Source organism: Balaenoptera physalus (assembly GCF_965194825.1).
Source record: "Balaenoptera physalus genome assembly, chromosome: 4".
In the NCBI taxonomy this organism is placed as follows: domain Eukaryota; kingdom Metazoa; phylum Chordata; class Mammalia; order Artiodactyla; family Balaenopteridae; genus Balaenoptera; species Balaenoptera physalus.
The window spans coordinates 79,099,097-79,122,231 of NC_138891.1; the positions used below are offsets into that span (position 1 = coordinate 79,099,097).

General features: G+C 34.6%; 1 protein-coding gene across 8 annotated transcripts in view; it reads left to right on the plus strand.

Moving 5' to 3' along the window:
* Positions 1-23,135, plus strand: part of POLQ (DNA polymerase theta) — a 117,353-nt gene that overhangs the window by 42,310 nt on the left and 51,908 nt on the right. For 7 of the 8 annotated variants that reach the window (XR_014262871.1, XR_014262872.1, XM_082459383.1 and 4 more), the window contains 3 exons: positions 7,832-8,025; positions 8,905-9,029; positions 10,332-10,575. Coding sequence is in view for 6 of the 8 variants with exons in the window: in XM_082459383.1 (XP_082315509.1) it covers positions 7,832-8,025; positions 8,905-9,029; positions 10,332-10,575 (563 nt within the window). In the remaining 2 variants the exon portion in view is untranslated. The remainder of the gene's footprint in view (positions 1-7,831; positions 8,026-8,904; positions 9,030-10,331; positions 10,576-23,135) is intronic. The other variant, XM_082459384.1, reaches the window with a different exon arrangement.

Consider the following 23,135-nt stretch of genomic DNA (forward strand, 5'->3'; position numbering starts at 1 on the left):
CCCTATCTCAAAAAACTGGCAAGTTAATGTACATTTATATTTTAAATAAAACATTTAAGTTTGCATGTACTATTTTGTTTTTTGAATATTTAAAACATTTATGTGATTCAAAAGTCAGAACTATATAAAAAGGAATACCCAGTGAAGTCTGGCAGCTATATGTCAATGCCCTGCATGCCGTTTCCTGTCACCTTCATAGATAACTGTTTTCATTAGTTTCTGGTGTATGTCTTTTCTTTTTCATTGTATAAATATTAGCAAGTGCTAATAAATATTAGCAAGTGCTAATAAATATTAGCAAGTGCTTAGGTACAGTCTCACTTTACCTTTCTTATTCAGAGGATAGTATTCTATATACATTACTTTGTACCTCTTTTTCCCCTTTAACAATATATCTAATATATCTTGGAAATCACTCTTTGTCAGTTCATGGAGATTTTTATTCTTTTTATATCTGTATAACCCCATTGTGTATGTGGATATACCATTGTTTATTCAGTCAGTTCTCTGATGGATATTTGAGTTGTTCCCAATATTTTGGTATGGCAAATGATGCTGCAGTGAGTAACTTTGGCATATATTATTGTTTAGTTTAGTTTTGATGGAGGTGTATCTTTAGGAAAGAATCCTTCAAGTATGATTGCTGGGTCAAGCGTAAAGACATATGTGATTTTGGTTTTGCAAAATTGCCCTCTGTAGCGTTTGTATCATTTTCCAGTTTTACCAGTGCTATATGAGAGTGGGTATTTTCCCACAACCTCATAAATAAAGTTATATTGTCAAGCTTTTATATTTTTGAGTGTACTTTTAATTTACACTTTTTATTATGAATAAATTTGAACATTTTTTCTATATGTTTAAGGTAGTATTTTATTTTCTACGCGTTGTCCATGTCTTTTGCACATTTTTCTATTGTATTTTTGGTTTTTTCTTAAGTTTTAACAATTCTTTTTTTTTTTTTTTTTAACTTGTTTTTAGCTGTGTTGGGTCTTCGTTTCTGTGCGAGGGCTTTCTCTAGTTGTGGAGAGCGGGGGCCACTCTTCATTGCGGTGTGTGGGCCTCTCACTATCGCGGCCTCTCTTGTTGCGGAGCACAGGCTCCAGACGCGCAGGCTCAGTAGTTGTGGCTCACGGACCCAGTTGCTCCGCGGCATGTGGGATCTTCCCAGACCAGGGCTCGAACCCGTGTCCCCTGCATTGGCAGGCAGATTCTCAACCACTGCGCCACCAGGAAAGCCCTTAACAATTCTTTTATATATATTAGGGAGAGTAGTTCTTTGTGGTATAAATATTTTTCTCTTAGTTTTTCACTTGGCTTTTGACTTTGTTTATTGTGTGTTTTGTATAGCATTTAAAAAAAATGTAGTTGAATTTTGAACTTTAGAATCAGTGAGAAATGCTTTTCTTGCTCTGAGATTATAAATTCTCTCACATTTTCTTCAAGAAATTATATGATTGTAGTCCCTCTCTTTTGTGCTCCGTTCCATTTAGAGTTTATTCTAATATATGGTTCTTCAATTTTATCTTTTTTCATAATGGCTATCTGTAGTCACATCTTTATTTATTAAAAAGATTTGTTTACACACAGTGACTGAAAAATTTTCTTCAGCTTTCATTTAACTTTTTTCTCCACTTTTTATGTACTAATTTGCATTTGTGTTTAGATGCATTTCTAATTTCCATTTGTTGTTGGGTATATTTCTATTTCATTTGTTGACCTGACAACAGACCAATTTTACCAATATGTACACTACTACCTCTGTTTTAATTAAAAGCTTTTATTGTATTATCTAGTAGGGTTAGTTTCGTTGCTCTCCTTTTTTAGTGTTCATAGGTATTCTTGCTTACCTACCTTTTCATATATTGCTTAGAATTAACTTGGTATTTTCATTGGTATTGTTAAATTTATACATTAACATGGAGGAGAACTGACTGACATCCTTTTTAATTTGATTGGTCTTATTCATGAAAAGAGATGTTTCTCTATTTCTTTGAGTCTATTTTGGGGCTTTCAAGAGTGTTCTGAAAATTTTCTCATAGGGAATTTGAGTTTTTCTTAAATAGCTTTGTTGCAATACAATTCACATAGTATATAATTTAAAGTGTACAAGTCAATGATTTTTAGTATGTTCACAGAGTTGTGCAGTCATCAACATCTAATTTCAGAACATTTTCATCACCCCAGAAAGAAACCCTGTACTCATTAGCAGTCACTCCCCATTTTCCTTCAACCTCCTCATCCTCCCCTACCCCTGAGCAACCACCAGTGTGCTTTCTGTTTTTCTATAGACTTTCTATTCTGTTCTTATTCATATAAATGGAATTATATAATATGTGGTCTTTCATGGCTGGTTTATTTCACTTAGCATAATGTTTTCAAGGTTCATCCATGTTTTATCATGTATCAGTTCTTAAGTCCTTTATATTGCAGAATAATATTTCATTGTAGAGATGTACTACATCTTTATCCATTCATCAAAATGATGGACATTTGATATGTTTTTACTTTTTGACTATTATGAGTAATGCTGCTGTTAACATTCATATTCAAGTTTTCGTGGACATATGTTTTGAATTCTCTTAGGTATATCTCTAGGAGTAGAACTGCTGGATCATATGGTAACTAATTTTAACATTTTGAGGAGCTTCCAAAGTGCTAAAAAGCAGCTGCATAATTTTACATTACCACAAGCAGTGTACAAGGGTTCACATTTCTCCACATCTCTCCAATGCTTGTTTTTATCTGCCTTTTTAAGTATATCCTTATGGGCTTGAAGTGCTATCTCATTATAGCTTGAATTTGTATTTCCCTAATGGGTAGTGATGTTGAACACCTTTCCATCTGTTTCTTGACCACATGAATATCTTCCTTAGAAAAATATCTACTCAGATCCTTTGCCCATTTTTAAACTGGGTTATTTATCATTTTATTATTGAGTTGTAAGAGTTCTTTATATATTCTGGATACAAGTCTCTTATGAGATATATGATATGGAAATATTTTCTTGCATTCTGTGGGTTGTCTTTTCAAGTTTTCGATTATGTCTTTTGAAGCACAAAGATTTTTAATTTTGATGACAATTAACAACGTTAAGTCTTCCAGTTAGTGTACATGGCTGTCTTCACATTTGTGTAGGTCTTTAATTTCTTTCAACAATTTTTATAGTTTTCACAGTACAAGTTTTATATGTCTTTTGTTACTTATTCTTAAACATTTTATTGTTTTTAATGCTATTGTAAATGGAATTCCTTTATTAATTTTATTTTCAGATTGTTTGTTGAAATGTATGAACAATTTTTTAATATTTTGATCTTGTATGCTGCAGCCTATTAAACTTGTTCATTAATTTTAATAGTATTTTGGTGGATTCCTTAGGATTTTCTATATACAAGTTCATATCATCTGCAAATAGAGGTAGTTTTGCTTCTTCCTTTCCACTGTGGATGAATTTTATTTCTTTTTCTTGACCTGTCTAGAATCTCCAGTTAAATACGAATAGAGATAGTGAGAGCAGACATCTTTGTCTTGTTCCTGATCTTAGAGGGAAAGTGTTCAGGCTTTCACCATCAAGTATGATGTTAGCTGTGGATTTTTTGCACATAGCCTTTATCAGGTTGAGGAATTTACCTTCCATTCCTAGATTGTTGAATTTTTTTAATCACAAAAAGGTGTTAGATTTTGTGACGTGCTTTTTCTGCATCTATTGAGATCATCATGGGATTTTTGTCCATTATTCTATTGATATTACATTATTTGAGTTTCAGATATATTAATCTTGAATTTTCTGGGTAAATCTCACTTGGTCATGTTGTATAGTACTATTTATATGTTGCTAGATTTGGTTTGCTGGTATTTTGTTGAGGATTGTTGCATCTACATTCGTAAGACACATTGGTCTGTAGTTCTTTATTCTCATGATGATTTTGTGTGGTTTTGAGGTAGTAGAATGAATTAGGAAGTGTTCCTCTCTCTTTTTGGAAGAAATTGTGAAGGATTGCTGTTAATTATTTAAACATTTGGTAATAGATTTCACCAGTCAAGCCATTTGGGCTTAGACGTTTCTTTGGAGTACATTTTTTGATTACTAATTCAGTCTCTATTCTTGTTGTAGGTCTATTTAGATTTTCTATTTTTTCTTGAATCAGTTTTGGTAGTTGGTATGTTTCCAGGAATTTGTCCATTTCATCTAGGTTATCTAATTTGTTGGTATTCAATTGTTCATAGTATTTTTTTATGATTCTTTTTATTTCTATAAGGCAGCAGTAGTGTCCCCTCTTCCATTCCTGATTTTAGTAATTTGAGTATTCTCTCTCTTTTTCTTGATCAGTCTAGCTAAAGGTTTCAGTATTGTTTCAAAGAACTGTTAACAATACTTAAACAAGGAAGCTGTTAGACTGAGGCAGCTTTAATGTCTTAGCAGCTTATGTAAGCAAACCAAAACTTAAGCCTTAGTCAATGCACTTGAATCCAAGAAAGTGAAACTTGAGAACAACCAATCACAAAAAGGTAACTAGGTTTTCCCAAATAAGGCAACTGCTGAAGCTATAACCAGTCCTGTAATTGCTTTGCTTTTCTTCAGCATCTTCTCTATAAAAACTTTGCCCCTAGCTCCTGTCATTAGAGGGCTCCTAACTGCCTTTGGTTTGGTGCTGCCCAATTCTAATTGGTGCATGCTCAAATAAACTCTTGAAAATTTTAATGTGTTTCAGTTTACCTTTTAACAGAACCTATTTTGGTTAGGTTGATTTTCTCTATTATTTTTTACTCTCTATTTCATTAATTTCTGCTCTTTATAGTTGTTTTTTTTTTTTTTTTTTCCTTCTTGCTTTGAGTTTCCTTTGCCCTTCAATTTGCAATGTCTTAAGGTGGAAGATTAGGATATTGATTTTAGATCTTTATTCTTTTTTAGTATAGGCATTTATAACTATAAATTTCTTTCAAAGCACTACTTTCACTGTATCCCATAAGTTTTGTTATTTTATGTTTTCATTTTTTATCTTCATCCGTTTCAAGGTAGTTTGTAATTTCAATTGTGATTTCTTCTCTGACCCATTGTTATTTAGTAGCATCTTGTTTAATTTCCACATTGTGAATTTCCAAAATTTTTTAAAATTTATTTTTAATTTCATTCCATTGTCAGAAAACATATTTTACATGATTTCAATCCTTTTACATTTATTGAGGCTTGTTTTATTGCCTAGTAGGTGGTCTGTCCTGGAGAATGTTCTGTGTGGCTTCAAGAAGAATGTGCATTCTGCTGTTGCTGGTTGAAGTTCTACAGATGTCTGTTAGGTCTAGTTGATTTACTGTATAGTTTTCACCTTCTATTTCCTGTTGATCTTCTTAGGTCTTCTTTCCACTGTTGAAAGTGAGGGTATTTAAATCTTCAACTCTTATTTTTGAATTGTCTGTTTCTTCATTTCTGTCAAGTTTTGTTCATGTGTTTCGGAACCCTGTATATATTTACAGTTGTTATGTTTCTTTGATGGATGGGTCCTGTTGTCATTATAAAATATTCCTCTTCTGTGAACTTTTTTTTAAAAGTCTATTTTATCTGATATTAGTCTATATACTCTGGCTTTGTTATAGTTGTGGTTTACATATTTTCCCTTCCTTTTACTTTTGACCTGTTTGTATTTTTGAATCTGTAATGTGTCTCTTATAGACAGCATATATTTGGATTCTGGGGTTTTTTTTTTATCCAATCTGTCAATCTCTTGTCTTTGATAGATTATTTAGCCCATTTGCATTTCATGTTACTATTGATGTAGTTGGATTTACATCTTCCACATTTTGTCTGTTTTCTATATATCTCACGTCTTCTTTTGTTCTCTTGTACTTTTACTGATTTCTTTTGAATTAAGCAAAACTTTCTAGTATAACTTTTAAATTTCTTTAATTTTTCTCTATATTTTTTGAAGTTATTTTCCCAGTAATTACTCAGGGTGTTAGCATATACAGCTTAAAATTTATACTTACTTAATCCCATTGAGCCCATTGAGATATAGAAACATTATTCTTGTATAGCTGTATTCTTATTCCATTTTTTTTTCTTTTTGGTGCTATTAGTGTTATACATGTTACATCTAATCTACATGTGTTACAAACGCAACAGTACATTGTTATAATTGTTATTTTATACAATTTCATGTCTTTAAAGAAGCTGAGAGTAGAAAGGAGAGCAAATGTATACTTATAAAATTTGTTGTATTTACATTTTTATTTAAGATTTGTGCTTCCCTTTATTTGTTTCTGTGGATTTAGTTGCTATCTCTTGTTATTTCCTACTTCAATATAGCTTTGCTCCCACCTGCCTCCTTTGGGCTGTTATTGTCAAACATTTTGTACTTTTATATGTTTTATACATACTGTTTTGTACTGTTGCTTTTTAAAGTCAGTCAAGAAAAGAAAGGAGGGGAAATACGCAATAATACTATCTTTACAAGTACCCACGCAATTACCTTTGTTGGCACTCTGTTTTTCTGTGTGGAATTAATATACTGTTTTGGGTCACTCTCTTTCAACCAGAAGAGCTTTTCTTTAGTAGTTCTTGTAAGGCAATTCTGCTAGCAACAAATTTTCTGTTTATCTGGGAATGTCTTTGTTATGCCTTTATTTTATAAAGTTAGTTTTCCTTTATATAAGATCCTTGGTTGACTTTTTTTTCTTTCAGCAGTTTGAACACGTTGTTTCACAGCATTCTGTCCTCCAGTTTTTGATGAGAAGTCAGCTCTTAATTTTTTTTGGTTTCCCTTGTATATGATGCATTGTGTTTCTTTTGCTGCTTTCATGATTTTCTCTTGGTATTTTACATTTTGACTCTGATGCATCAGGGTGTGGATCTTTTTGAGCTTTCCTAGTTGGAGTTCACTTTTAGTCTCTTGCATATGTAAAGTTTTCCATTAAATTTGGGAAGGTTTTAGCCATAATTTCTTCAAATGTTCTTTCTGTTCCTTTCTGTCTTCTTCTGGTACTCTCATTATGCATATGTTGGTACACTTTAATGCTTCCCACATTTCTCTGAGGCTCTGTTCATTTTTTTTTCCTTTTTTCTCACCTCTCAGATTACATAATCTTGATTGATCTATCTTCATGTTTGCTGATTCTTTATTCTGCCAGCTTGCATCTACTGTTGAGCTCTATAGTTAATAGTTCATTTCAGTTGTATTTTTTAACTCTAGAATTGCCATTTGGCTCTTTTTTTTTATCATTTCTCTTTACTCATATTCCCTACTTGATGAGACATTGTCATCATACTTTCCTTTACATTATTAAGCATGTTTTTTTTTGTTGTTGTTGTTCTTTGACCATACTTATAATGTCTGTTTTGAAGTCTTTGCAGATATTTCTGACATCTGGAACCCCTCAAAGGTGTTTCTTTTGCCTGCTTTTTCCCCTGTGTTTGGGACACATGTTTCTGTTTCTTTGCATGTCTCATTTTTTGTTGTTGTTGTTGAATCCTGGACACTTCAGATAATATATTATAGCAATTGTGAATATTGATTCCTCTTCCCCCTCCCTGTATTTTCTCAGAAATCATACAAAATACTTAAGATTGTATTTAACATCAGAATACTGAGATTAAAAATGTCTATGATTAAAGTTCTTGGATTCTGTAAAATCCAGCTTGTATGCTTAGTGGTCTCTTCTTTTCTCTTGTCAGTGAGTTGTTTGTGATTAAATGAAGTTTCCATATAAGTGAGGCATTATCACATTTAGAAATTTTTCCAAATACTGAAGCCTTTGTTTTTAATATGAAGTTTACATTTACAATTTTGTCCCTTTTGTAATGCAATAGTCTTAGGTAATGAATGATGCTTCTTCCCTTTAGGTTACACCTGTGTTTGAGGATTGGACTACTATTGATTGGTATCGATTTTTGTGTTTATGGGAGAAGTTACCAGCTTCTATGAAACGGGTGGCAGAGCTAGTGGGAGTTGACGAAGGGTTCTTGGCTCGCTGTGTGAAAGGAAAAGTAGTAGCCAGAACTGAGAAACAACACCGACAAATGGCCATCCATAAAAGGTAAATATCAAGGAGCCTGGACTATCCAGTTTTTAACACAGTATTGGATATACAGTAGATGTCCAGTTTATTGTAATCACTTTCATTGTCATTAAAATCAAAGTTTTGGCTGAATATAGTAAAAATTTTCAACTTCTTGTATTTACTGAATTTATTGATATTCTTCTTCTTTGTAGCTTGTAAGAAACCACTATATATCAAGACTTTTTAAAGTAGAACATTTAATTACTTTCTTCCCTTAAAGAATATATGATCAGAACTGCCAACTTAGTGTGGCTCCATTTGAGGATACGGTTTGTATCATCCTTTGAAGTGATTTGTTACCAGTAGGGAAGAGCCAATTAAAAGATTCAGGTGGGGAAATTGTACAGGCTTTTTAGCCTCTTTGAAATATAATAAAATTATTTTTCTTAAAGCATTAGTCTCATATTATTTACATCATAGTCAAGTGTAAATTTTGTAAGGATTATATACTTGGATTATTTGTGGCACAATTGCCTTTCACATCAAAACTTTTTTATAACCAAATTTTGATTGAAATATGATTAGGTGATATAATTGTGTATCAAGTGTTCTTTAAAATTTTTGTGCCATCGTATTTCTTGAACCAAGTCTCATTTCTTAAAATTAGTTAGCATTATTGAAATATGGACAAAATTGTTTTGTTATACAGATATTAGTTTTTTGCTATAGTACTAACGTATGTTAGAATTTACAAACATTGAGCTCTTTGTCCACTAATCCTATATCCTATTAGGAATCTTCTCACCTTCTCACCCTCTTACCTTTTTTGGTTCTTTCTTGTTTCTCAACATACATCGTACTTTCATAGTAGACATAAGTGACCTCTTACCATACTTTTGGTAATTTACTTTCCAGGTTTTATACCAGTCTTGTGCTATTAGATTTAATCAGTGAAGTTCCCTTAAAGGAAATTAATCAGAAATATGGATGCAGTCGTGGACAGATTCAATCGTTACAACAGTCAGCTGCTGTTTATGCAGGTCAGTTAAACAAGTGTTCCCACATTTATTTAAGACTCTGTGGTTTGAGGCCAAGTTAAGATGACTTTTTTTCAAATTCCATTTTACTGTAGGTTTCTCTAAAGGTGAGGGGATCATGTTAAGCCATAATTTTGTATCGTTCCTGTCATCATCAGAACACCCAAAACTATGACTCCTGTGGGCTCAGTTACCCTGCTACAGAAGAATAGCAGCTGGCTGAGTGTCTGGGTCTTGGTCCCCTTCCATTCCCTAGCAACCTGCTGACCATTGCTCTTCTTTCTGTTTTTCTGTCTGTTTTTTGGGGCGGGTGTGTATTGTAAGAAGAAACAGACACAGTTCTCACTGATCTTCATTTTCTCATCAAGTTATTGATTAATACTTATTATTGTGGAAGATGGCAAGTGGAGAGGGATTTCTGGACTTCCTTCTCACTGTTCTAAATATCTCTTCTCTAAGGAAATACTGGTCTTTCTTAATAAAATTAAACTCTTATCTTCTAAGCTAGGCAAACAAGGGAAGCTCTAGGTCTGATTTTACCAAGAAATCCTTAAGCCCTTAGGAGGGAAATCCTGGGCTGCTGGAGAGTGTGTTTACATGTGTAAGAAGTTTCATTGTGAAATTGTGTGCATGAGAGATTACTGAGGGAAAGATGCCAGGAGAGGGTAGTAAGAAGGGAGAGACTTACCCTTCAACTCACTGGCATCAGAAATCTCAGATTACCTCTAGGGTTAATGTTCTTGTAGGGAAGTGATTTTCTTAATGACTTGACACTTGGCTACTCTGGCCTCTTTATTTCAAGAGGGTATAGCTATCAAGCTGGGCAACCTTTTTTTTTTTTTTTTTTTTTTTTTTAAGAAATTATCAATGGGACTTTCACTCTTTGTAAATAATCCTCTCAGCACTTGACAATTTAAATTAGCTCTCTTGTTTTCCTCTAGGTGAAAAGAGTTCTTTACCTGTTTTAAGAGTTCTTTCTTCCTTAAAGAAAGTAAGGAAAAAAATTGAGAGAGAGGGGGGGGGGGAACTAGTGAGGGCTTTTTGTTTGTTTTGTGTTTATGTGCTCTGCCTCAATTTTTTCAAATGCAAGTTCATGATTAAGAAAAAATGAGATGATATTTAATGTGTCTAGCCAATTAGCTAGGCCCTTAAAGATGTCTGCTCTCCTATTATTTTATACCTTGGGCCTGTTAAACTTTATAATTCTGCAGAAAAAACAACAGTGAAACAAAAATACATCTCAAGAAACGGAGAATTGGTCTAGAAAGAATTTTTAATTCAATAAATATTATATGAATATTCTAGGGATGATTACAGTGTTTTCCAACCGCCTGGGCTGGCACAACATGGAACTACTACTGTCCCAATTTCAGAAGCGTCTTACATTTGGCATCCAGAGGGAGCTGTGTGACCTGGTCCGGGTATCCTTACTTAATGCACAGAGAGCCAGATTCCTCTATGCTTCTGGCTTTCTTACTGTGGCCGATCTTGCCAGAGCAGATGTTGCTGAGGTGGAAAGTGTTCTGAAAAATGCTGTGCCTTTTAAAAGGTAAGAAAAATCCCCTTGTCTACATATGTTATTAAATGAAAACAGGTCAATTTGTAAATAATAGATAATATATTAAAATATTTTTCCCTTAGATAATATCATGCCATATTTGGTATAAGTGGAAGAAAATGTGGCTCCTTTTCCCCTTTGAGGATTACTTTTTTCTTTTTTTGTATATTTAAAATATATTCTATGACTTTAAAGACACTTCTAAATGTATCATAACTCTCTCCTAGAAAGTTTGAGTAAAGTTAAGTTACTAATGTTTCTGCATTGATGGATTTTAGTTCTCAGTATATATCCAGGGCTCACCTTAGATTTTCTTCAGGCAAGAAAACTTTAAAATATACTCTTCTTGAATATTCTTTGGAACACTAGTCCCTCAAAAACAGTTTATGAGAAGAGGACTTCTTGATATATGTGTGTGTGTGTGTGTGTGTGTGTGTGTGTGTGTGTGTGTGTGTAACCAATTCATTGAGTGGGCTGGACTCAGCATATTATCAAGGAATAGCTTAATTATTTTCTCAACCATTATTCTTTGAACTCACTGTTGTATGGAATCTCAGCCAGATTCTATAGCTGTTTAGGCAGTTTCAAGTATTAACAGTTTTATTTTCAGGTTTTAAAAATTTGTTCTAAATTAGAGCATTAATCTCATTTCCAGTTCAGTGCTTATTTCCTCTTTGGTTTGACACACGCTCTGAAACTTGAAACATGTGGGAAGGGATGGGGCATAGTCAAAGAAAGGGCCTCACTGCGCAGTGCCACCTCACATCATGGGCTCTACTCCGTGTATTTCGGCAGCAATGCAGGTGTGATTCCTGCTAGTGGGCCCTGGTACAGCATGCACTACAGCCAGCATAGCTATAGCTGTATAGCTACCTCTACCTAGATTTTGAAGGATGAAATTGCTTGGAGTCTTAAGTATATGCAACCCAAGCAGAGAATGTGGAGCTGTGGGGGCAGGGTCATCCCCTGTGACCCCAGATTGGAAGATCCACTGGTGGGTGATTTTGTCACTTTTGGGTGTGCCTCTGGCTGAAACCTACATAGAGTATGCTTTAAAACCTACTTATAAAGGTGTTGATCTCCTCTGGAGCCTGTGATTTTCACAGAATCTTTGGATATATTCATACTTGCTTAGAAATATGTAATAAAAGACCTGAGGTGAAAAAATTCAGATGTGGGAGTATCTCTGTGGTAACAGCATACCATATATCATACTTAACCCTTCCAGGGAGTCATCTGAAGTCAGTACACATTTTAAAAAAGTTAATTGGAAAAAATTTGTAAACACATTTTGGAATCTCTTCTGTGTGATTCTAAGGCCATTATTGCCATGACTGTTATTCTTCTGAAAGCCCAGAACCTTCACTGATCAAAATTAATGAAACATAGTAATATGAGAAATCAACATTATCTGCCTCCTCATGTGACATACTGAGAAAGACACAACATTACTCCTGGAATATTTTTATCAAAAATGTCTAATGTGAATTTAACTGTAGAGAAACATCAAACAAACCTAAATTGAGAGACATTCTACAAAATAATTGGCCAGTACTTTTCAAAAATATCAAGGTCGTGGAAACAAAGACTGAGGAGCTGATTCCAATTAAAGCAGGCTAAAGAGACATGACAACTAAATGTACCACCTTACTCTAGATTGGATTAGAAAAAGGACATACTTGGAACAACTGGTAAATTTTGCGTAAGGTATGTAGATTAGATACAGTATTGTATTAATGTTAATTTTCTGAATAGAAACTGATGTATTTGGAGACTGGCCACCCTTTCAGTGCCCGGTACGTAAAAGCCAGAAAACCCATCCAACATTCAGATTGTCTCAAATAGCTTGCCATTACCAACAATCTGTAATGAATTACCTTGTGCATATGTATTTTCATATTGTTGGTGATGTTTCTTCAGAGTAAATTCCTAGACATGAGATTTCAGAAGGTAAGTGCATATATATAGATTTATTAGATTCCAAATTGCTCTGCAGAAGGGTCTAGCCAAGTTGCACTCTCACTAGTCTATTACCCCTCAGCTCACCAGTAGAATCCATTGTTAGAGGTTGTTAAAAAACAAAATTCAGCTGAGTAAATTTGAAGATCCAACTAGCTTTATTAGGCGATTCATGAATTGCAGCATCCAATCTAGGAACTAGAAGGGGTTTTACTAAAAGATGGAAGGTTTTTATAGGAAGAAGGATAGGGCAAAGGAGCTATTAGCAAAATAAAAGAAAGGATTATTTTTATACCAGGGCAGCTTTTTGGGGGTAAAAGGGAAAGGCAAGGGGGTTTTATCATGCAGATTGTATCTTGCGGGTGGGGAGGGAGGATGGACAGATTACCTCTTGGTGCTGACCAGGAAATTCTAGACTGGTTGATTAAGATTACATTTCTGGTGAAGGTCAAAACTGCAATTAGGTTAGGTATTAAATCTAGGTTTGGTATCATGGGCTTTAGCCATTTGGGGCCTGTGGCTTTTCTCTTTAATAATTCCCTCCTTTTCATCATACTCTCAGCCTGAGAGATGTGATCAAAATTTAAGGCATTAGCTTCGCTCTCAACTACTGCTCTGCAGCTTTGTTGATCTTTGTTGTGCTATCCATAGGTCATGACGTCTTTGATGAACTCCTATGATATTCACAGGCCATGACTTCAGGTTTGTTACCGAGTCCAAGCTTGCTCTGCTGCACAACAGACCAATAAATCAGGAGACGAGGTGTTGAGACAAGGAATAGTGACTTTGTTTGAAAAGCTGGGCATCCGAGAAGATGGCAGACTAGAGTCCTAGAGTACCATCTTATCTGGGTCTGATGCTAGTTTCTTTTATAGAACAGAGAGGGGAAGGAGGTGAGGAAGTAAAGTAAAAAGGCTCTAAGTCTTGCAAAATATCTTCTGGTTTGGCCAGCCTCTGGGAGGGGATGTGTTAATTTCTTCTTTCTTGCAGTCATTCAAGGGTGGGCAGGGGCAGGGTGTTTCCCTGTGAGCTGAACGAAGGCACTTTGGTTTAACATTGAGGCAGAGGGGCAGGGTTCCCCAAGGGAGGCCATTATGTATGCTTATAGCTATAAACAGCATCCTTTTAGTGATTATAGTCACAAAAGCAACGGGAAGCAAAGGTTAAAGTAAAAGAAACAGATCCAACATGGAGTCAGATTTTGTTCTTCCTTGTTACGGTTTCACAACTTCTAAGGTGGCTGTTCTCCTCGTTTCTTTTCTGATGTTCCACTCTTAGGGAGATCATTTCTCTGCTGGTCAGTGGCTGTGAACATGCATTTAAAACTTTTGAGAGGATCCAATGCACTGATGTTTATGATAACTATAAATAGGATAACTCCCAGTATTTGGAGTGTGCTTCAGAGCCATAGTCCCCAAGACCCAAACCAGTCAAAGGCACTGTTGAAGGAGTCACCCTTTTAAGCCAAGTGGCTTACTCAGTGATCTTACATAATTAAGTTTCAACTTCACCAGAAGTGTCAATCCAGGTACAACAGATGGTATTGGTCATAGCACAGACACTTCCCTGCTCAGCTAAAAGATTATCAAGGGCTATCTTATTATCAAGAGCAACTATGACCAGAGAGTCTAAGTATTTTTGTTGGGCAACTAGTGCCCTAGCAGTGGAATCTGCAATGTTCTCTAAGAGTTGAGGAAAGGTTCCTGATCATATTCTTCTTTGTTTTAACTCCTAATCAGGGAAGTAGGCCCTGCCAAAGGAAACAGTTCTTGAATCATGAATCCTCCTGTTAGGCCTTTTCTAGAACAGTTAGGGGCACAGTTAGATAACCTAAGATGCCTAGTACAGTTGTGTGCCAGCCATATGGGCATTCATAGGCCCAAGGAGAATGATAACCACCACAGACAAAGACAAGACCTGTCGGGATGCAAACCATTCCTGTTAAGGAATACTGATAAAAGATTTATTCACAGGGACTGCTGCATTTACCTGTTCAAGCCAGGAGTCAGTCAGGTTTTTAGTGCATGTGGAAAGAGAATCTCCCATCCTAAAATAGAGTTATCCTAAATACTGAAGGTTATCCCTTCTTAGTAATGGCCTGGGAGATACAGATGAGAGTGTTATCTTTCCAGGCCAATGCCAGAGTGAAATTAAGAAAGAAAAGGAGAAAGGGTTTCATGTTTAACTAAAGCAAGAAGACTTGAATCTGGTGTCTTGGGCGAAAGCAGTAGACATCGATATCAGCGACTTTTCTTACTCATCATTTTGATTCAGGGGTCTCCAGTGTTGTGTAGGACCAGATGTCAGGTGGTCCTCCTTAGCTGTGAGACATGTACCCAAGGCTCAATACTTTCTATAGTTCTGCATCAGTGTCAGTGGTCAGGAGCACTTGGTAAGCTCCCTTCTGACAGGGCTCGAAGGCTGCCTTTGTTCTTAGTGATGTCAAATCAGAAGGGTGGGAGAAAATTGGAAATACTAGTTTGGTGAGTTGTAGCGAGATATTTAAGGACACTAGAAGAATTCAGGATCCAGTCCAGTTTACAGGTATGTAATAAAACCTCAAAGACAATTAACAGGACTAGAATCTAATTCTATCTACAAAGGTGCAAAGATAATTTTTCTCTCTTTAATTACCCCTATTTTTTTTTTAACCAAAGATAATCATAGTAAAACTAATTTGCTTGCATTAAACTTGGCCTGATTATTTATATAAGTACAGCAAGAATAATGATTGACCATATAAGTCCTTTTTTAAGACTGCTTTGCTGAAACCTTGTAAGCAAGGTACCAGGTCGATTTTTTTTGAAGCAGTTCTTTGAAGCTATCTGGTCATATCTGAGTCTGTGCACGCCTTTCTCAAATATGACATTCCAGTCAAAGCCTTGGTAATATAGCCAGTGTTTCTAATTGTATCCTGTTACAAGGAGAAAAGATTGTATTGAACTTATGCAAGCAAATAAATTGTTAAGAGAGTAAGAATATTCACTGAGAGTTCCTGAATTCTGGAGGGATCAGGTGGGGAGAAAAAGTTTCATCTTTGTTCACAAAGGTATACTTTACCAAATTGTTTATGTAAGTCATAGATAGCTTAAGAAAAGGTCTCCTTAAATCTGGAAAAACAAAAACATTAGAGTATCCTCCTCAGGTCATGTAGTCCTATGTAATTAATTCTTTTTCTGCTTGAATACAGTTTTTCAGGGGTCCAGAGGGAGGAAGCCTGAGGCCTTTAGGGACACAAATAGTTGTTCTTACATATACTGTGGTGGGTGAAGGAATGGGAAAACAGAAAAATGAGCTTTGTCAGGGAGCCAGGAAGAACCATGAGGCCATCTTGGTTTTCCACAGCTCCAACTGTTTGTTTAATTTACAGCCATTGTTTACCCATCTTAGTTTCTCTGATTCAGGAGCATACTGTCATCTGTTATAAGGACATCAGGTCTGGCAGTAAGCGGGTCATTTTTGGAGAAGTAGAATGAATCTCATCAACACTTGACACAATCTTTATATAGATTCTGTTGCCTTTACATGAAAGTCAGCTAGGTCATTTCCCTGTTACTCAGGTTCAATATTTTTAGTGTGAACCTCAATTTTGATGAGTAATTTCAGAAAGTAAGTGAATAGCAGTAAAAAGGATTGTTTACTGGTTACCCATTTCTGATTGGGGTCCCAGAGGATGTCATACACCATTTTAAGATAATGACTAGAATTATAAGTTAAGATTACACCAGGATATATCAAGTTTCTAGGAATTTCACACAATTTCTAGAACACTTATACACCTAATCAAGTACAACATAAAGAAGGCTTAATGTTACTTCTTGTTTGGTAATGCTTCCCATGTAATTTAACATACCAAATAAGCCTAACATCTTTTGAAATGTTCCAGGGGCCTCTGAAAAATTTCAGTTAGTTTGTGGTCAAAAGACTTCATTCAGAATTTGATTTGGGGAAGTTTGTCAGAGATATCAAATGGTTTGGACACTTGACTAAATAGGATCACAGGTCCATATGAAACAATACTAGATTGTCTATTTAGCAGATGAAGGAAAATTAAGTTCTAGTTTTATATAAGTACACTATTGATATTAAAACTTAATTTTTAAAATGCTTATAATAATTCAGTTTTAGCCAGCTTGATTACACAAGGTAAAATCTTTTCTCTCTTCAGTGAAGAGAGAAAAGATTTTTGTATGCCTTTAGTTTACCCTTTATAACCAGAAGCTCTAGTTCAGACAAAATTACTCTCATTTCCCTTAACAAAATGCATCTTCATTCCTCATGCCTTTTCTTTTCTTTGTTTTTTTTTTAAATTATCATTATTTTTTTTGGCTGCGTTGGGTCTTCGTTGCTGCACGCGGACTTTCTCTAGTTGCGGTGAGAGGGGGCTACTCTTCGTTGCGGTGTGCAGGCTTCTCATTGCAGTGGCTTCTCATGTTGCTGAGCACGGGCTCTAGGCCTGCGGGCTTCAGTAGTTGTGGCTCGTGGGCTCTTGAGCACAGGCTCAGTAGTTGTGGCACATGGACTTAGTTGCTCCGTGGCATATGGGATCTTCCTGGACCAGGGCTCGAACTTGTGTCCCCTGCATTGGCAGGCAGATTCTTAACCACTGTGCCGCCAGGGAAGTCCCTCATGCCTTTTCTAGCCAAAAACACATCCTGCTTTCCTTGCATATGGAGATGTTTCCTTTGTTGTTTCTTGTAGCTTTAATTATATATATTAGAATTTTTAATCTTTTGAAAACCTTAATTTCTGGCTAAAATTTAGGAACTAAACAGTTGTGGACTCTTACACTAGCATTCCGAAGCTTGGCAAAATTATAAGTACTCTTTATAACTTCTAGAAACATGTGCTTTCTCATAGAAACTTTCTTAGCATGGCACTGTTGACTGAAAAAAAAAAAGCACAATGTGAGAGTCGTGAGTTAAGTTTTATTTGGGGCAAAATGAGAACTATAGCCTGGGAGACAGCATTTCAGGTAGCTCTGAGAAGCCGCTCCAAAGAGGTAGCGGGGAAGGTCAGTGTTATATGACTTTAGTGAAGGGGTTATGAGCAGCCAAGCACACATTTTGGCAGAGGGTTGCTGCTAGTCATGAGGAGCAGGTGTCACTGTTAATGATTTTAGTGCTTTTCTAGATATGAGGAATGTAAGAATTGGGCTCATAAAATCTCCTGAAAATAGCTATCTGAAGACCTGTTCTGCCAGTTTTTCCCAGAGCACGAAGTGCCTCATTTCTGATCTCCACCCTGAACTCCTTTCAGGGGGTGTTGAAGGTCAGCAGCTGCAGCAGCTCATGATTTAATCCTTGTAGAGGTAAATGGCAAGTGCCAATAGTTGGCAGCACCAAACATGCTCACTAATAATCCCAAATTTTATCTTTAGTTTTTCAACAATAGAAAGCCAAGAGTAGATAAAGCTATGTTCAGTAATTAATCTTTCACCTATTTTATCTTATTTGGAATGATCTAAATGTTCAATAAATTTCCATTACTTAACCTAAGCTTAGCAAAACTTTAGGGTTTCAGGCTAAAGATTTGGAAAACTTATTTCAAAAGTTCACCTAGAAAATCTTTTTATTCTACTTTTATTTATTTAATTTACTTGCTCTAAACAGTTATATTTAGGTTACTAATGAAAATTTCATCATACCAAGTTATTTTTCTTGCTGACAAATTTGTTAGCTTAGGTAGAGTAAAAATATTATAATTAATGCTGACAACTATCAAGACATGTCTGTTTTAATTAAAGTGACAAACTTAAACTAGCTTTTACTTCCTAAAGATTATCTTGGATAACCTGATCTTGAAAAGCATTTGAGTTAGCTATATTCCTTAGAACTTTGGAATAGCCAATCCTTACAAGCTTGTCTTTAAACCAAAAAAAAAAAAAAAATACAGCTCTTATTGTAGATCAACTATATTTCAAAAAAAAAAAAGATTACATGTCTGATGAAGGTTTAAATTATATTTAGGTTATGTATTAAATCTAGGCTTGGTATCATGGGCTTTAGCACAAGTGATGCCATTTGGAGCCTCTGGTTTTTCTCTTTGACAAAAAGGTTTTCATTTTTACTAGTCGGATAGATGAGAAGTTGTATCTCAGTATGGTTTTAATGTGCATTTCTCTAAACGTGCGTGATGGTGAATATTTTTTCTTATTTTCCGGATTACTTAAAGAAATATATCTTTGTGAATTATCTGGTTATATCTTTTCCTTATGTTTCTACTAGGTTTTGGTTTTTACCCTCTCATTTTTAAAGAGTCTTAGAATCTTTTCTTTTTAAAACTGATTAGGGTTCTTAGCCATTTGTTTCACATGTATATTTCATATATTTTTCTCAAAACTTATCAATTGTCTTTTGACTTTATTGCATTGTTTTCACCATGCAGAATTTTTATTTTTCTTTTCATTTATTTTTTAGCAATCTTTTTTTTTTTTTTTTTGCTTCTAAATTGTCATAGTTAGAAAGGTTTTTCATATATTGAGATGAAAGAGGAATTCACACGTTTTCTTCTAGTATTTGTAAGTTTGCATTTGGATTCCTGATGCATTTAGAATTTAATTTTGTGTATGGTGTTAAGTCTGGATCCAATTTTATTTCTCAGTGGTTCCCATTTATAAAAAAGTTTATCTTTGTCCCAGTGATTTGAGATGCCATCATCATATATTAAATATCCATATGTAATTAAGTCTATTTCTGGACTTTCTATTCTCTATTTGCTATTCTTTCTGTCAATTAATGAGCCAGTACCATGCTTTTAATTATAAGGGCTTTATAGTGTGTTTTAATGTCTGGTAGGGTAAATTCTACCTTATGGTTTTTCAGTATTTTCTTGGCTATTCTTGCATGTTTACCCATATGAAACTTAAAGTGCTTTTTGATATTGTATTAGAATTCGATTGAAATTTAATAGAACTGAAATCTTTATAATGTTGAGTGAACCTACCCAAGGATAGGTAATATCTTTGCATTGGATCTAGTCTTTTTGATTTTTCAGGAGTTTTAAAATATTTTCCTCGTATAGGTTTTCAGGAGTTTTAGTTTTCCTCATACAAATTGTGTACATTTCTTGTTAAATTTATTCCTATTTAATCATTATTCTGTTTTTAATTAGTGGCTCTCTTCTATGTCTTCTACATGGTTATTATTTGAATATGTAAAGGCTGTTGAGTTTTATATTTTTTTTATCGTGCTATTTTCTGAATACTTTTGTTGTTTAAATTACTTTTATCATTGATTCTCAAGGATTTTCCAGGTATATTGTCATATCATTTGTAAATAGAGTTATTTTACTTTTTCCCTAACAATTCTTGTGCATCTAACTGATTTCTTTGGTCTAAGTGAATTAGCTAATAGCTCTAATAGGTAGTGGTAGTTGACAGTAGTAATAGAGATAGTGGACATTTTTGCTTTGTTTGTGATCCTAGTGGAAATGCCTCTGCTACCCTAGTAAGATACTGACTTCAGGACTATGGTGTGTGTGTGTGTGTGTGTGTGTGTGTGTGTAATCATTTTAAGAAAATGTCCATTAATTGCAATTTTCTCGTATATTTTTTATCAGGAAAATTTTTTATTAAATTTTGTTAAAGGCTTTTTCAGTATCTATGGAGATAGTCATAGGTTTCTCCCCCTTTACATCTCTTAGCATGTTATATTAATAGATTTCCTACTGTTGAATCAGTTTTATGTTCCAGAATAAATTTCACTGGGTCGTGTTATATTATTTTTTTTACATGATGTTGGATTCTATCTGCTAATATTTAATATAGTATACTTTTGCATTGTTATCCATAAATATTTCCCTTATTTTCAGTACTTTGGGACTGGTTAAAGGTTTGATATGATTACCCTATGAAACAGTCTTAGATGGTGCCTTTTTATGGGGTTAATTCTCTGATCACCTTCTCTATTTTATTTTTTCAGAACTTAATCTCTTTAAGCTTTCTATGTCTAGTGGGGTCAATTTTGGTAACCTTTCTTTCCCAACGAAATTATCTATTTCATCTGGATTTTCAAATATATTTTCATAGCGATCTGTAAATTAGTCTGTTAGGAATTTTAAATATTTCTTCTATTTCATTGGCTATGCCTCTTTTTTGATTTATTATTTTGTAAATTTCTACTTTCTGTTTTCTTCTTGATCAGATTAACTAGTGGTCTATTTTGTAAATTTTAAAAAATTAAGTATTTTCTTTTACTAGTTAGGTCTATTAAAAAAAATCTACCTCATTAAATCCTATTTTTTGAATTTTATTACTACTTCCTACTGCTTTCTTTTGTTTTACTTTGTCATACTTTTTCTAGTTCTTTTTGTTGAACTAGGAGTTTAATTTGTTGACATTCATATTTTTATTGATAAAACACTGTTTGTTTTTATTTTAATACTATGAATTTAGTACTGTGAATTTTCCTGTGGTGTCTTATTTTAAATGTAACCATAGATTCTGATATTTAGGGCTTTTGTTATATTTTTTTAGGAATTATGGAATTTGCATGTTTTCCCTTTTTTGCCTGGGTAGAAGTTCTTTTTTGTTGTTGTTGTTAATAATTTTTAGTTTTGTTGCATTGCAATCTAAGCATGTTGTTTATAACATTTCTACTTTAGGGAATTCACTGACAATTTCTTTGTTTACTAATATATGATCAATACAAACTAGATAGTTGTATTCTCTATTATAAAAGTAAAATATTTGAGATATTTTCACAAAGTCTACCTTTTTGATTATGTTAATTAAGTCTTATTCATTCCTACTTATTCCCCCCTGCCAGTACCTCATCTGTCTTTTAATAAGAATGGTTTATTAAAGTCTACTAATTGTTAGTACACTTCTCTCTTTGTCTCCTTGTATCTCTTACAGTGTTTGCTTCACAAATGTGGTTGCTTGTTATTTAGAGTGTAAATGTTCATAGTAAATATGACTGATTGATAGTTATCTTTGTTGTGCTTTTGGTTTTGAGCATTAAATTATACCCTTCTTGGAATATCCCTCACTGCTTTCTTCTTGTTTCCCTTTGCCTGGGAATTCCTTTGCCCATCCCTTTATTTTTAGCCTTTTTGAATTACTTTGTTTTAGATATGCTTTTTTATACCACATTGAGTTGTAGTTGTGTTTTGCTTTCTGAAACAAATTGAAGATCTTTTTAATAGATGATTTAATCCCATTCACATTTATCAATATGAATAACATGTTTCATTTCAATTCTCTCAAATTATTTTATAATTATGTGTATTATGTGATATTTGCTGTTTCTTTCTCCACCCAAGGGTATTCTTTGGTATTTTATTTTTAAATTTAGAAAGGTGTATATTTTTGTTTTAATGGGTGCCTTTGTACTTTTTATTATCTGGTTTGTCAAAATTTTAATTGTATCCTGTAATTCCTACCTATTGCCGGAACAACAGTCACTGACATTGAGCTTACTTTAACTTTCTTTTTCCCTCTCCCTTTTTCAAAGTGCATTATTTCTACTTTATCTCAATATAAAACTTGTGTACATTAATTTTCCACCTTTGCCTCCACCCTTGTGGGGGGTAGGGATGGAAGACTAATATAATCTACATTTTTAGTTATTCAGATTACCATCGTTCTTATTGCTGAAGTATTCCTTCCTCTCTTGAGTGGATGAAACTTATCCTCTAGTAGCTTTAGGTTCCTTGAGGAGGGCTTATATAATATAGAATTCTTCAAGTTCTTGTATGTTTCAGACAGTTTTTCCATAACCTTAATATTTGAAGCACACCTTGGCTGGATAGAAATCCTTGGTCTATACTTTCTTTTACTGAGTTTTTTGAAAATGTTGTTTCTTTGCTTTGTATGCTGTTTTCAAGAATTCTTATGGGAGTGTGATTCTTTTGCCCTTCCAAATATGTAGGCCTTGAGAGTTCTTTTTTTTTTTTTTTTTTTAACATTTATTTGTTTATTTATTTATTTTTGGCTGCATTGGGTCTTCGTTGCTGTGTGTGGGCTCTCTCTAGTTGTGGTGAGCAGGGGCTCCTCTTCATTGGGGTGCACGGGCTTCTCATTGCAGTGGCTTCTCTTGTTGCAGAGCACAGGCTCTGGGCGCGTGGGCTTCCGTAGTTGTGGCACGTGGACTCAGTAGTTGTGGGTCGTGGGCTCTAGAGCACAGGCTCAGTAGTTGTGGTGCACGGGCTTAGTTGCTCCACGGCATGTGGGATCTTCCTGGACCAGAGCTCAAACCTGTGTCCCCTGCATTGGCAGGCAGATTCTTAACCACTACGCCACCAAGGAAGTCCCGAGATTTATTTTCTATACCTTTGAAGTTCGATAGTTTTACTAGGCATTTTAGTTAACTCTTGCTATGGAAGAAATTACTTAAGAACTTAGTGTCTTAAAAGCAACTAGTAAATATATATTAACTCAGAGTTTCTGCAAGTCATGAATTTGGGAGTACCTTTCCTCATAGTTCTGGTTTGAGCTCCTCAGGAGGTTGTACTTAAGTTGTTGGCCAGAACTGTAGTCATCTGAAGGGCTGACTTAGATCTGCTTTTAAGATGCCTCACACACATGCTGGCAGGTTGGTGTTCATTTCTCTACATGAACTTCTCCATAGTGCTGCTTGAGACCCTTATGC